Below are 13023 nucleotides of genomic sequence, written 5' to 3' on the forward strand. Positions count from 1 at the left end.
ATAATCTGAATGGAACCTGTCAGGTCCAGGAGCTTCATTTCTTTTCAGATTTTTAATAGCACTCTCAACTTCTTGCAAGGAGATTGAAGATTCTATTAAGGCACGGTGATCAGATGAAATTTTTGTAGTTAACATTTCCGACCTCAAGAATTCTTCTATGGCTTCTTTCGCTGGTTTCTGTGACACATACAGTGACGTATAGAAGGATTCCATCACTTTCATGATCTCAGCAGTTGAGGATATGATAACACCATCTGGGGTCCGGATGTTATTGATAAACCTGTCCTCTCTTTGTTGCTTAAGTTTTCTAGACAATAGTCGAAGCTTGAGAGGTCCCGTGAAGGTAGAGTCTCGTCTCATTTCATGGTTGTTTTTGGTGATAGCTGTTGTATCTAGCAATTCTAACTGTTTCCTGGCATTTAACAGTTTTTGGTAGACCTTTGGGCTGCAGCTTAGTTTGTGCCTTACTTCCAGTTTCCTGATTGTGGCCAGAAGTTGTTTTTTTCTTTGTTTTTTCCTTTCTACAGGCAGCCATAACTGAGATGCATTTTCCACGAATGACCGCTTTTGACGCCTCCCATACCATCGCACTGGACACCCTGCAGTGTTGGTTAAGGCGGAAGTAGTCACGGAGTTCCTGCTCAATTTTGTTTTGCTTTTGGGTCTGTTAATAAAGTTTTGTTAAGCAACCAGCTTGGTTTTTTCATTTTGTGATCACTGTTGCGGAGAGTACACTCAATAGGTGTGTGATTGGACCAGCATTGGAGACCAATCGTGGACGATTTGACCTTAGGGAGCAGATCTCTGGAAATAAAAATATAGTCCAGCCTAGTGCAGATTTTATACTTAGGTGAAAAGTAGTAGTCCCTTTCATTTACATGCTTACACCTCCAGATGTCACATAAATCATGGTTGTTGATTATTTGCTCCAGAGGGCTAGAGTGATTGTTTTTGTTTGGGGCATAAGTAATCAAGCTGCTTATTCATTAAGTAATTAAAGTCACCCCCTACGATGACACTGCCCTTCTGGAAGTGGTTCAGTTTACGTAATGTTTCTTTCACAAACTGGATTTGACCTTTGTTGGGTGCATAAACTGAGGTCAATGTCATTAAAGAGCCATTAAGGGAGCCTCGAATGAAGATGAATCTGCCTTCAGTATCTTGTTCAATTGCTTCCAGTTTGAATTGAACTTGTTTTGAGACTAGTATGGCTACCCCCCGAGACTTGGAATTGCCACTCGCTAAATATTGGGTGGGGTACCATTTGGAAATTCCGGCTTTGTAGCTTTTGCTCAAATGGGTTTCTTGTAACAAGGCAATGTCTGTTTTGTTAGTTTTTAGATCACTAGCAATGCGTTTGACCTTAATTTTGTTATTTAGACCTCTGCAGTTAAGTGAGGTGATTTTCACATCCGCTACCGCCATTGTGCTTTGTTGAAGTAGCATTTCAGGACCTGGAGACTGGCGCTATTTACAGCGCTTAGAGACAGAATATAAGTAGCCATGGCAATGGGTCTTCTATATAAGTCTATACTTATGACCATATTGTTATAGTAACTGAGCCACTGAATAAATGATAAGGATCCGGTGCATTCTAACAACTGACATTTCACATAGCGGTGCCCTAATATACCTGCATGGATGTCTGACAATAAGTTTTGCAATACTAATATTAACTCATACAACCTACTTTTATACACTAAGATAATCACACACACCTTCCCACCCCAATAAGCTCCCACCCCCTTCCCACGTCCCCAACTAGTTTAACAAAGTTATGCGCATGCAAAGAAACAGAGTGTATGACCCTAAGGGTGTGAACTATGTTCACACAGAGCTCTTCTGGCTCTGCCACAGGGCCAATCTGGAACAGCAGAAGTAACAATAAACAAAATATCAGGGTATTACTCCTGATTAGCACTTGACAATGGGGCCTTGTTCCTGAGGAACCCTCTTCCCCTTCCCCCTCTTCCATCAGCTATTAAGAAAAGGATAGCAACTCAAGGACTGTATAAACTTAACAACATTACTACACTAACAATTTAAACATTTTATACAACTTACTACACTAACAATTTAAACATTTTATACAACTAACAGGACTTTATGGTGTCATACGCAGTCTAGTAGGGATCTTGTTCCATCATTCCTTTTGAGGGGACCCCAGCCCCTCCCGTTTCCTCTTCTTGACATGAGTGGCCTCTTGCTCGCTAAGAGGTTCAAGGCCAAGAGCCTTTAGTAAAGCTGTGCCAGAGTCTGGATCATCGGCTTGGTGATTTGTCCCTCTGTGTCTGACTTGGAGGTATCCTGTAGACAGCCAGAGGTATTTGATGTTTGCTTCCTGCAGACGCTTGACTACCGGCTTTAAAACCCTGCGTATTTGCAGGGCATCAGGTGAGACATCAGGGAAGATCGTGATGTTATTCTGGTGATATTTAAAGCTGCTGCTCTTTTTCGCCTCTTGCAGTATACAAGAACGACTGCTTTCATGTTGTGTACACTTAGATCAGACATGGGAGGACTTCAGTGATGGGAACACTAAAAACCCAAAAAAACCTGTTTCCACAAATGTGGATCACAGTCAATGAGAAAAGCAAATATTGTTAGCCTACTTCTAACACTGCTCTGCTCAGAAGCAAAAATGAAGGATACATACACTGAATTGATGTTCTGCTCCTCCAACTGCACCTCCAAGGACAGTATACCCTAACAGGTAAGCGAGAGAGAGACCCCTACCTCAAGCTTTGAAGCAAATTCCCCACTCTCACCCCTGTAGCATGTATATTTTGTTTACTGCTCAACAACTCTTCCTTCCTTGATAGTTTCTAGTAATGTCTCCCACAAAGGGAGTGCAGGCTCAGTACACACAGTGCAGAAAGGGGGCTCCCTCCTGGAGTTATACCAGCAGAACATCACCATGATGTTATGCTGCTGTTACACTACATACTAGAGGGGGAATAGGCAGTACAACCCTATTTCTGAGATTATTATCCACCGCAACCATTGCTGTTGCTGGCCAAACAATCACAATGTCCTTTGCCTTGCAGGAACAGTGCCAATGGAAGCTGCAGAGTGTTCCAATACAGCTTCTTAAAAGGGATGGGTAAGTACTGGCTCAGTGACAACATCACCTAACAAGTGAACCCTAAAGTATAGCAGTCCCCCAAGCAGGAGGAGGTGTAAGAACTGACAGAAAACCTTGTGCTGCCATGCTCTCATCTATAGTTTACATCATGTATACTGTGCTTGAGCCACATACTTTTTTTACTACTGCAGAACATTAGTCATTACAATATTTCTTATGGTTCTTTCCAGGCAGCTCCCCAACAGCATTAGAGGCAAGGATGGACACAGTGCAACACTGACCACCTGGTGGGCTTGCAACAGCTGCAGTAAATATATACCTGTTCTGCTGTGTTGTTACCATCTCTCTGGTTCCTAGAACCAAAGTCTGCCTAATGGCTATAGTCTGGCTCCTGCACAATGCAAGATGCTTAAGAGACAGCTGTAGCTATCATGACCATGCAGTGACAGGCTCAGCTCTACCTATAATTCTTCTATCTGTCAGTGCCACTTCCAAATGCACAGGAACCCTCATAGGCCTACAAAGTTGGCAACTTCAACATCTAACTTGCATTCAGAATGCCATTCTTGATGCTGTTCAATAAATGCTTGGATTGCTTTACAGTTGTGCCTCTGTGTTAATGTGATCTGGCAGATAGGGATCTATGCCCACCCCTGGCTTTTTACTCAGTTTCCTGCAACAGAGAACTCATACTGGGAGGGTCCTCCAATGTCTGCACAGTTGTGTTCTAGCGAGGGCAGGCACCACCAGGTTCACAATTCCCCTGCTGATGGTTTATCATGGATAGTATGTGATAATCTATGCAGCAGGCTACATAAGGAGATGGAGCACAAAGGCTGCTGGTATGAGTAGCGGTGGTAATGAACCTCATGAATACAACTGGCGTCTGGGGCAGCAAAAAAGCCAATCCCCAGTGATTCACTCAGATGGTGCAAAATTGCAGCTGTGCCCAGGAAATATTTCAGGACTCTTCCTGAAGCTAGTAGCTAGTTTCATGCAGGGCTTGGACCAGCGACTTCATACATGCTAAGCCTTGTAAGCTTCCCTCTCTCTGCAGTCTTCCCTGCAAGGCTACATGGACAGATTTGAAAACAGGTCCAATGGAGGATTTCATGTGTCCCATCATGTATTTTTTTCCCTGTATACCCAGTTGGTGTGAGAGTAAGATGAAAGCTCTGCAGTCTATCAGATGTGGGTTCCGGTCCTGCTCATACTTTGCAGCTGATTGGCTTGTTGCTGACCAAAAGGTGAGTTCTGTCTTATTCCCAGCTTGCCCTTGGTGGGATTCAAACCTGCTCATTCCTGTTTCTCATGAGTGCTTTCTCTGAGTGAGCTACTGCAAAAAAATGACGGATATTCTTTCTGTGAAAGAGCAAGTGTGCATTCTCCTGCTGCTGTCCTGGGGTCTGGGTCTCCCTTGTTTTGCCAATACCTGTTCCTTGGAGTATTCTTCCCATGCTGGGACCTGAACCTTTATTTAGGTTATTTTATCTTTATTTTATTTCATTAGACTTATGTCCCGCCCTTCCCACACTGTAGGCTCAGGGTGGGTTCTAAACATATAGATCCATAGCTAGTGCTGTCATTTCTTTTCACTACTGATCATGGGATACAAACTAACTACACTGGTACCCTACCAGAACCAGCGATACACCTGCACCTAGGGCTTATGATGGAGCTGTTAATTACGAAAAAAACCAACAACACAAATGCTTGGGATAACTATGATATGCATAGGCATTTCTAAATTAGTGCATCTGCATCCTATCTAGTTTTCAGAGTTCTTAACTAAAACAGGTTTTAGTGTTGCCTTTGCTATGAACTCCCATAGTTCAATTTAAAACTATTCTGTTCTTCTCAAGAAAATATGACCTCCTACTTGAATTAAAAACACTGAAGTTGTTGTCATAAATATGCCGCCATCTCTCACCTGCTTTGTCATTTGCCATACGCAGTCGATGAACTGAAGGAAGATAGGTGACCTGTCAGCATCAGCATGATCATCATCTCCATGGCCTACTCGCTGGGGGGAAAACAAAGAATCCTCTGAGCAAGGTTTTCTTCTTTAAAAATTTGTTTTTAAAAAAGGAGCACATCAGAAAAGTTAAATTTCTTCAAGCAGCAGTTGAGTACTGTACAGAGTAGTTTACACTAAAATGAAACAAAAGAGGGCATTGTGTCTTTTTGTCACAGGCAGTGCCCCGCCCCAGTAAAAAAGAACAGTGGACTGATATAGAAGAAGGAAGTCTTTCAAACTCACCATTGCAAATGGTTTTGGGAGAATGTGTTAAAAAGTATTGAAAATATTACACAATTTTTTGTGCCTTTTGAGCCTGAGGTAATATTGTTAAATATAAGAGGTAAACTGAAGATATCACCAATGACCAATATGAGAATTGCTATATTGCTACATGCTGCAAAATTGACAATAGCGCAAAAATGGAAGAACGAACATCATTTTTCTTTATCACCATGGTTTGAAAATATTTGGCAATTATACTTAATGGATAAAATTAAGTGGACAATTAATAATGTACCTTATGAAAAATATAAAATAGAATATTCAGTTTGGTTACCAATTTTGGAATTTTTAAGTCTACAAAAGGAAATATCAGAGGACATCTTTAAAAAATGATAGACCTATGTTAAGTTTTATTATGGTTAGTTATATGTTATACTGTTTAGTTAATGCTTGTTATGATATTGTTATTTGAAAAATACTGTATATTGAAAATTTAATATAATTGTATATTTAAAGTTAATAAAATATATTAAAAAAAAAACAAAAACCCAAAAAAACTCACCATTGCAAACCGATGTCCAAAACTCATCCACTCCTTCTCCAGGAGGACCTGAAAGCCTTTGATGGTTCTGTAGTGGCTGTCCAACATGAGCATGGCTAAACAGGTAAGCTGAGTGGTACGATCCCAGCCGTCACTGCAGTGTACCACCACTGATGTTTTACCAGATTCGATTTTGTCAGCGATTCTCACTGCTCCAGCAAGAAGCATCTTTAGAAAGAAGCAAAGTCCCAGGTTGAGACATTTACTATTTATTTAAATAAAATATATTTATTTTGTCTAAAGACATCTTATCTTGGAGCACAAGATCTAATCTACTCTTCTGTTTTCATCCATGAAAAGCTGGATGTGTCAGGCAGCTCACAAGTGTAACATATCACAGCCCTTTCCTTGCTGACTGTCTCCAACATCAGGTAGACATTCATGGAGATTTAGTTTAACTATCATGGTTTACAGACCTATCCTCTATAAATGCTACACAGACTACAGTGTGCAGAATTCTCAACTGCTTATAGTATCTGCTAGCATGTTTGACTTGATAAGAAATCCATGCTTCACTGTGCTCAATCTGATGGCTTAGTTAACAATGTAAACAGGGTTGCACTTACCTGTAACCGTTGTTCATTGAGTGGTCTTCTGTGCAGACACATATGGGGACTGCACAGTTGCATGCCAGCCATGGAGAGTTTCCACACTTTAGTAGAATTTTCCAGAGCCTGAGAGTGCTCCCCCTCCCCTCTGTCTCCAGTAACTCCTTTTCTGCCCAAAGGGTCACGTGACAGAGGTAGGGCGAGCACTATCTCCTCAGTTCTTCCTTTGCTGCCCTAAGGAGCTACTGAGAGATATCAGTAGAGCAGCCCACAGCAGGGAAAGGAGGGAGGGATGTGTGCGTGCACAGAAGACCACTCGCTGAACAACGGTTACAGGTAAGTGCAACTCTGTTTTCATCATCGTGGCTTCTGTGCAATCCCAGCAAACTTACTTACCAAGGAGGTGGGTGCAGGCTTTTACTTTACTTTTACTTTACAATTCGATTTATATACCGCTCTTTACCCCTAAGGGGTCTCAGAGCGGTTTACAGGTATACTACGTATGTAGTTGTTATCCTAACCTAGGGCCACAATTCAAGGGGGGAGGGGCTGCCTACCGACACCCAAGCAGCGCGTTCTCTCTTTTTGTTGTTGTTGTTGATTTCCCGGGCAGGCTTCGGATGCTGTTCCCGGCGCCTCAGGCTGGCCGGCGACTACCTCCGGCAGGCTTCTGATGGACTCCTCCGACATGCGACCGCTTCTGACTGCAGCTTCCGGCTTCCATCCCTTAGGCTCCTGCTGTGCTGCGTCGTCTCGCCGTCGCGTCGCCTCAACTCCACCTCCATCCGGTTCGGCCACCGCATCCTTGGGTCGCCAGTTGCTCCGCCGCCATTGCTGTTACCGCCGCCGCCAGCACTCCCGGCACGCAACCAGGAGGAGGGTGCCCCCTGCCACCTAGGGCAGGTACCCATTTGTCTATTTGCGAATGCTTTCGAGCCGCTGGGTGGGCGGGAGCTGGGACTAGGGCCGGGAGCTCACCCCGGCCGCGGTGGGTCTCGAACAGGCTGATCAGCAGAAAACTGACTGTAGGACCGCTTTCCCAACAGCTGCCTCACTGAGAGTCCATGTCCATGGAGTAGTGCTGGAAGAATGTTGAGGGCACTGACCAGGTGGCTGCCTTGTAGATGTCACCTAAGGATAGCCTGGACAGGAATGCTGCCGATAAAGCTTGAGTCCTCACAGAATGCACCCTCAATGCAAAAGGGCAAAGTATGCCTGCCTCTTTGTACGCTGTTTTGATTGCTGAAACTACCCACCTAGACAGAGGCTGAGTGGATGCTGGCTTCCCCTTATTTGGACTTCTAAAACAAATGAACAGGTTCCTATCCAGTTTGGTGTAGTGGTTAAGTGTGCGGACTCTAATCTGGGAGAATTGGGTTTGATTCCCCACTCCTCCACTTGTACCTGCTGGATGACCTTGGGCAAGCCATAGTTCTGATAAGAGCTGTCCTTGAAGAGCAGTTTCTGTCAAGAGCTCCCTCAGCTCCACCTACCTCACAGGGTGTCTGTTGTGGGAAGGGGAAGGGAAAGGACTTCGTAAGCCGCTCTGAGACTCCTTTGGGTAGTGAAGGGCAGGGTATAAATCCAATCTCCTCTTCTTCTATCCTTCCTAAACTCTTCTGTGCATTTTAAATTTAAAAAGAAGTGCTCTCCTAACATCTAGTGTATGTACTGCCTGTTCAGATGCAGAAGTCAGGAAAGAGAAAAACAATGGGTGATGTCCTGATTTATATGAAAGTGAGTGATGACTTTCGGTAAGAAAGCCAAGCTGGGTCTCAGAACCACTTTGTCTACCCAGAACTTGATAAAGGGTGGATCGCAGCTTAGTGCCCACTCTGCATGCGGAAGTAATTGCCACCAGAAAGGCTGTCTTATATGACAAGAAAGGCGGGTCAGACTTAGCCATTGGTTCAAAGGGTTTATGTATTAACTTTGCTAGAACAAGGGACAAACTCCATTGTGGTACAGGGTGCACAAGAGGTGGGTACAAATTATGTAAACCTTTAAGGAACTTTTTAGACTCAGTCACTGAGAACACAGAAGAACTTCTAACACCCTTATGAAAGGCAGATATGGCAGCTAAATGAACCTTGATGGATGAGGAGACTAAACCCCCATCCTTCAATGTTAACAAATAATCAAATATTTTAGACAAATCACATGTGTCTGGCCTGACCCCTTGGTCTTCTGTTCACTTTGCAAACCTCCTCCATTTGGAAGAGAAAGATTTCGAGTGGAGGGCCTACGAGGTGCAAGCACAACTTCCTTGACTCTTTTGGATAGGTTACTTAAGGGAGAATCAGCCATGCTGTCAGATGCAAGGAGTGGACGTTGGGATGACAGATAGAGCCTACCTGGAATAGATCGCCTGCTGGGAGTATAACCCTGTGGACTCTTTTGGCCAGCTGCCACAGATTGGAAATCACACCCTTCTGGGCCAGTAAGGCACCAGAAGTATACAGGTGGTCTTGTCGACTCTTAATTTGGCAACCACCATGTATAGAATTCCAACTGTGGGGAACCCATAGAAAAGGTAACCATGCCAGCATAACTGGAATGCATCCCAAAGTGATTCCTTGTCTGCTGCTGCCCTGGAGCAATAAAGGCAGCATTTGATGTTGGTACTTGATGCAAAGAGGACTATGTCTGGGAAATCCCATTCCTCAAAGATAGGAGCCAGATAAGGGTTGGCAATCTACTACTCCTGATTTATGTCTATGCTTCTGCTCAGTATGTCTGCTAGTGTGTTTTCCTGACCTGCAATGCGTATGGCTGTTAGGTGCCCATTGCCAGGTGAATGATAGTTCTCTGTACAGGCAAATGGAACCCGTTCCCCCGTTTGTTCACACAGAACTTGGCCGTCGTGTTTGTTGCTCGCAGAACATGATGTCCTTTTAGCAACACTGTAAGAGAAGTGAAAGCATGCCTATTTGACCTGAGTTCTAAAAAGTTAACATGAAGTCTTGCTGGGACCATGTGCCCTTTACCCTGAATTCCCCACAGTGTGCCTCGCAACCCCCCAGGGAGGCATCCGTTAACACTTGTACATCATGGGACTGTACCCTACCTGAATCCTTTTGAGCAAGTGTGCTAATTTTGTCTATGAAGGTTCACCCCAGGGATTAACAACTTCTTTCATTGAGCATATATCTCGGGCTGAATGCCCATATAAACTAATTCTGGAGCAGTCTTGTGTGTAATCTGGCAGGTGGAGTTACAGCCAAGGTCGATGCCATGTATCCTAGCAACCTCTGAATACTTTTGGCAGACTGGGCCCTGTTGGCTCACATTTCCTCCACCAAAGCTATGGTGGCCCTAGCTCTTTGTAATGGCAGGTATGCTCTAACCTTTACTGAATCTATCTTGGCTCAGATGAAATCAACAGATTGGGTTCAAGAAAGGTAGGATTTTCTCCAATTAATGAGGAACCCTAGCTCTTGTAGAGTGCTCAGTGTTAGGCGTAGGTCCTGTAACAGGCCTTCAGGGGAGGTGCCCACTAGGAGCCAGTCATCCATGTATGGGTAGATGATGCATCCCTTTAACCTCAGGTATGACACGACAACTGAGACACATTTGGTGAATACGCTAGGGGTGGTGACAAGCCCAAAGGACAAAACTGTATATTTGTGATACTGTTGTGGGGAGAGATCTGAGATATTTACTGCACATCTAATGGATTGCTATATGAAAATATGTGTCCTTGAGGTCCAGTACTACAAACCATTGATCCTTGCCCAACAAGAGCAGGACCTCCTGAAGGAGCAATATCCTTAACTTTAAAATACGTAAGTATCTGTTCAGAGTCCTTAGATCTAAGATGGGTCTCCCCCCCCCATCTTTTTAATTAATTGCAAAATAATGAGAGAAGAACCCTTTTCCCTTCAAGCCTGGAGGAAATTCTGTGATGGAGCCCTTGGAAATGAGGGAAGAAATCTCCTGTGACAAGAATATGGCAGAGCCCAGAAAGGACTCTGCGGGGTGATGAACTGGAGACAGAGATCTAAATTCTAAGAAATAACCCTTTTTTATTATGGACAATACCCAAGAGTCATCTCTAAGTTTTAACCATGCATCAACAAACTTAGCTAACCGGTCCAAAAAGAATGTTTCCTGTGCTAGTCAGGACAGCTCTGAACCTCTAGGGGGCTGGCCCCTTGGGGAGTGAGTGGAATGTTTACCCCTTTGGTTAAATTGCCCTTTGTTCTGGGTCTGCTGAGAATACGAAGGCCTGTAAGATTGGTGTGAGGAGGGGCGCTATACTAGTATTGAAGCTAGCGGTATAACCTGGTAGACTGAAACATCTGAGAGTGCCTCAGAAAGTACTGTTGCTTAAAAGGCTGTGTGGGGTTAGGAGTGATCCCTTAGTATTTTGTTATCTTGTTTTTTCTGATGTGATCCAAAACATCATCTTTCTGTTTGCTAAAAAGCTCCCAACTTTCACATGGAAGGTCCTCTATCTTGACCCTACTGTCCTGGCGCGGAGCTGATGACTTCATCCACAAGTGTCACCTGACAACTATCCGATGCCACGGCCCTTCTGTGGCAATCTGCTACATGTCTGGCAGCATTTAACTGATGCTTGCTCCATTTTTGCCCTTCCAGAAGAAGCACTTCGCCAATTGTTTTTTCTTATCAGGGACTAATTCAATGAATTGTGACATGCGGTCCCACAATAACATTTGTTGTCTTCCCATTATGGCAGTAAAATTCATGACACGTAGTCCCATGGCCCCCGAAGAATAGGCCTTGCGGCCTAAGCAGTCCAGTCTATGGCCTTCTTTGTCCAGTGGGGATGAGCAGGATCCTGATCTGCCCCATGCAGGTAAGACTTCAGATATCAAACAGTTAGCTGGTGGGTGATGGAAGACATAAGAGCAGTCATCTTCTCTGACTTTGTACAGATTTTCAAGCTTCCTGGCAAAGGTTGCAGACAAAGAAGGCTTTGACTATACACTAATTGCAATATCCCTAATACCCTGAAGCATGGGTAGTGGCATAGATCCTGAACCTAGAGCATACAGGACTTTCATGATGGGGTTGACGGGTTGTGGCTCTGAAGCTAGATACTTCAGGTCAAGTGCCTTTGCCATCTGAATAAGTTGTTTGGAGTTTCAAGTCCTCTGTCAGCGATGGGGCTGATGGTTCACCCATAGCATCGTCAGGTGATGGCATGGAGGTATTGTCATGAAAGATATTCCCCAGTGTATGTGTTTGCATTTATCTTTTAATTGTTATCTTGTGGAAATTAGAACCCCATGTATAAGAATTTTCTGGATTTATTGAAAAACAATAAAAATACCCCCTTGGGGGTTTCAAAAAAAAGAAAAGAAAGAATTTTCTGGATTGTTACTTAAGGCATTGAAGTGTTTTGCTTAACAGCACCTGGATGAAGTTACCTTACAGTGGAATTGCTAGCAGATGGGAGCTGTCAGAGTAATTCTTTGACAGTTGGTCATCTGTCATCTACACAACATTACAGCCGAAATGTCAGTTTGACAGCTAGTGATCTAGATCTCAATTTAGATCAGCTAGATTAAGTAACTGACCATGCTGATTGGTTACTTAATTAGCAAATGAGAGCTAGGCTAGTATATAGGGCAAGGGTAAGGAAGCTAGAGGATACAGACTGATGTGACACAGAGAGACGCTAGCATCATGCTGATGGATACAGACTTGTGAAGAGCACGTGAAACTGGAAGAAGGACCTTCAGTACTTTTGCTTTCCCGCATTATCTGCTGCTAGAAGGACTGCTATTCAAGACATCTGCTGGAGCCTTGGAGCTGTAAGCTGATTAGGGTCAGTGTCTAGAGGTTAGATAGGTTTGTTGTTTTGTCTTTGTCCCATTGTACAGTCTATTCCCCTACTTGTAGAAGAAGAAGAAGAAGAAGAAGAGATTGGATTTATACCCCGCCCTTCACTTGGAGTCTCAGAGCGGCTTACAAACTCCTTTCCCTTCCCCTCCCCACAACAGACACCCTGTGAGGTGGGTGGGGCTGAGAGAACTCTGACACAAACTGCTCTTTTTCAAGGACAGCTGTGCCAGAGCTTGTGACTGACCCAAGGTCACATCAGCAGGTGCAAGTGGAGGAGTGGGGAATCAAACCCGGTTCTCCCAGATTAGAGTCCGCACACTTAACCACAACACCAAACTGGCTCTCGCCAGTTGTATGTTTGTATGCTTTGTCTATTTTGTAATAAATTCCTAAAATTGTGTTTTTAACCATTGGAGTGAGTTACTAGTCCAGAACCCAAGTTCTTTTTGTTCCAGTACCAAATTTATGCTACCAAACAGATTTTTTACTAATTGGTTATAATTGAACTTTTTTATTTTATAAAATCTAGGTTAGTTGACATTGCCGAGGCACCCTGAAGTCGTGACAGGTATCTTCCGAGCCCGACTCTGAGTCATGATCCAGTCCCTCCTCCAATTCTGAAAACAGTGCCATCTCAGTAGGTGTGTGAAGTAAAGGTTGGGGATCCTTACCTTTCTTATGTTGGGGGAGGTGTGGAAGTTGCCAAGGGAATGAGAGCTGCTGCAAACTGTAG

The 13023-nt window shown here is 43.9% G+C and overlaps 1 protein-coding gene across 9 annotated transcripts in view; it reads right to left on the reverse strand.

Moving 5' to 3' along the window:
- The window catches only part of MTMR1 (myotubularin related protein 1), a 64980-nt gene that overhangs the window by 21257 nt on the left and 30700 nt on the right, over positions 1 to 13023 (reverse strand). For all 9 annotated transcript variants that reach the window (XM_015413228.1, XM_015413198.1, XM_015413211.1 and 6 more), the window contains 2 exons: positions 5890 to 6096; positions 5016 to 5108 (listed from right to left, as the gene is read on the reverse strand). In XM_015413228.1, the coding sequence (XP_015268714.1) occupies positions 5016 to 5108; positions 5890 to 6096 (300 nt within the window). The remainder of the gene's footprint in view (positions 1 to 5015; positions 5109 to 5889; positions 6097 to 13023) is intronic.

Source organism: Gekko japonicus, unplaced genomic scaffold (assembly GCF_001447785.1).
Source record: "Gekko japonicus isolate JY-2015 unplaced genomic scaffold, Gekko_japonicus_V1.1 scaffold905, whole genome shotgun sequence".
Classification (NCBI taxonomy): Eukaryota; Metazoa; Chordata; class Lepidosauria; order Squamata; family Gekkonidae; genus Gekko; species Gekko japonicus.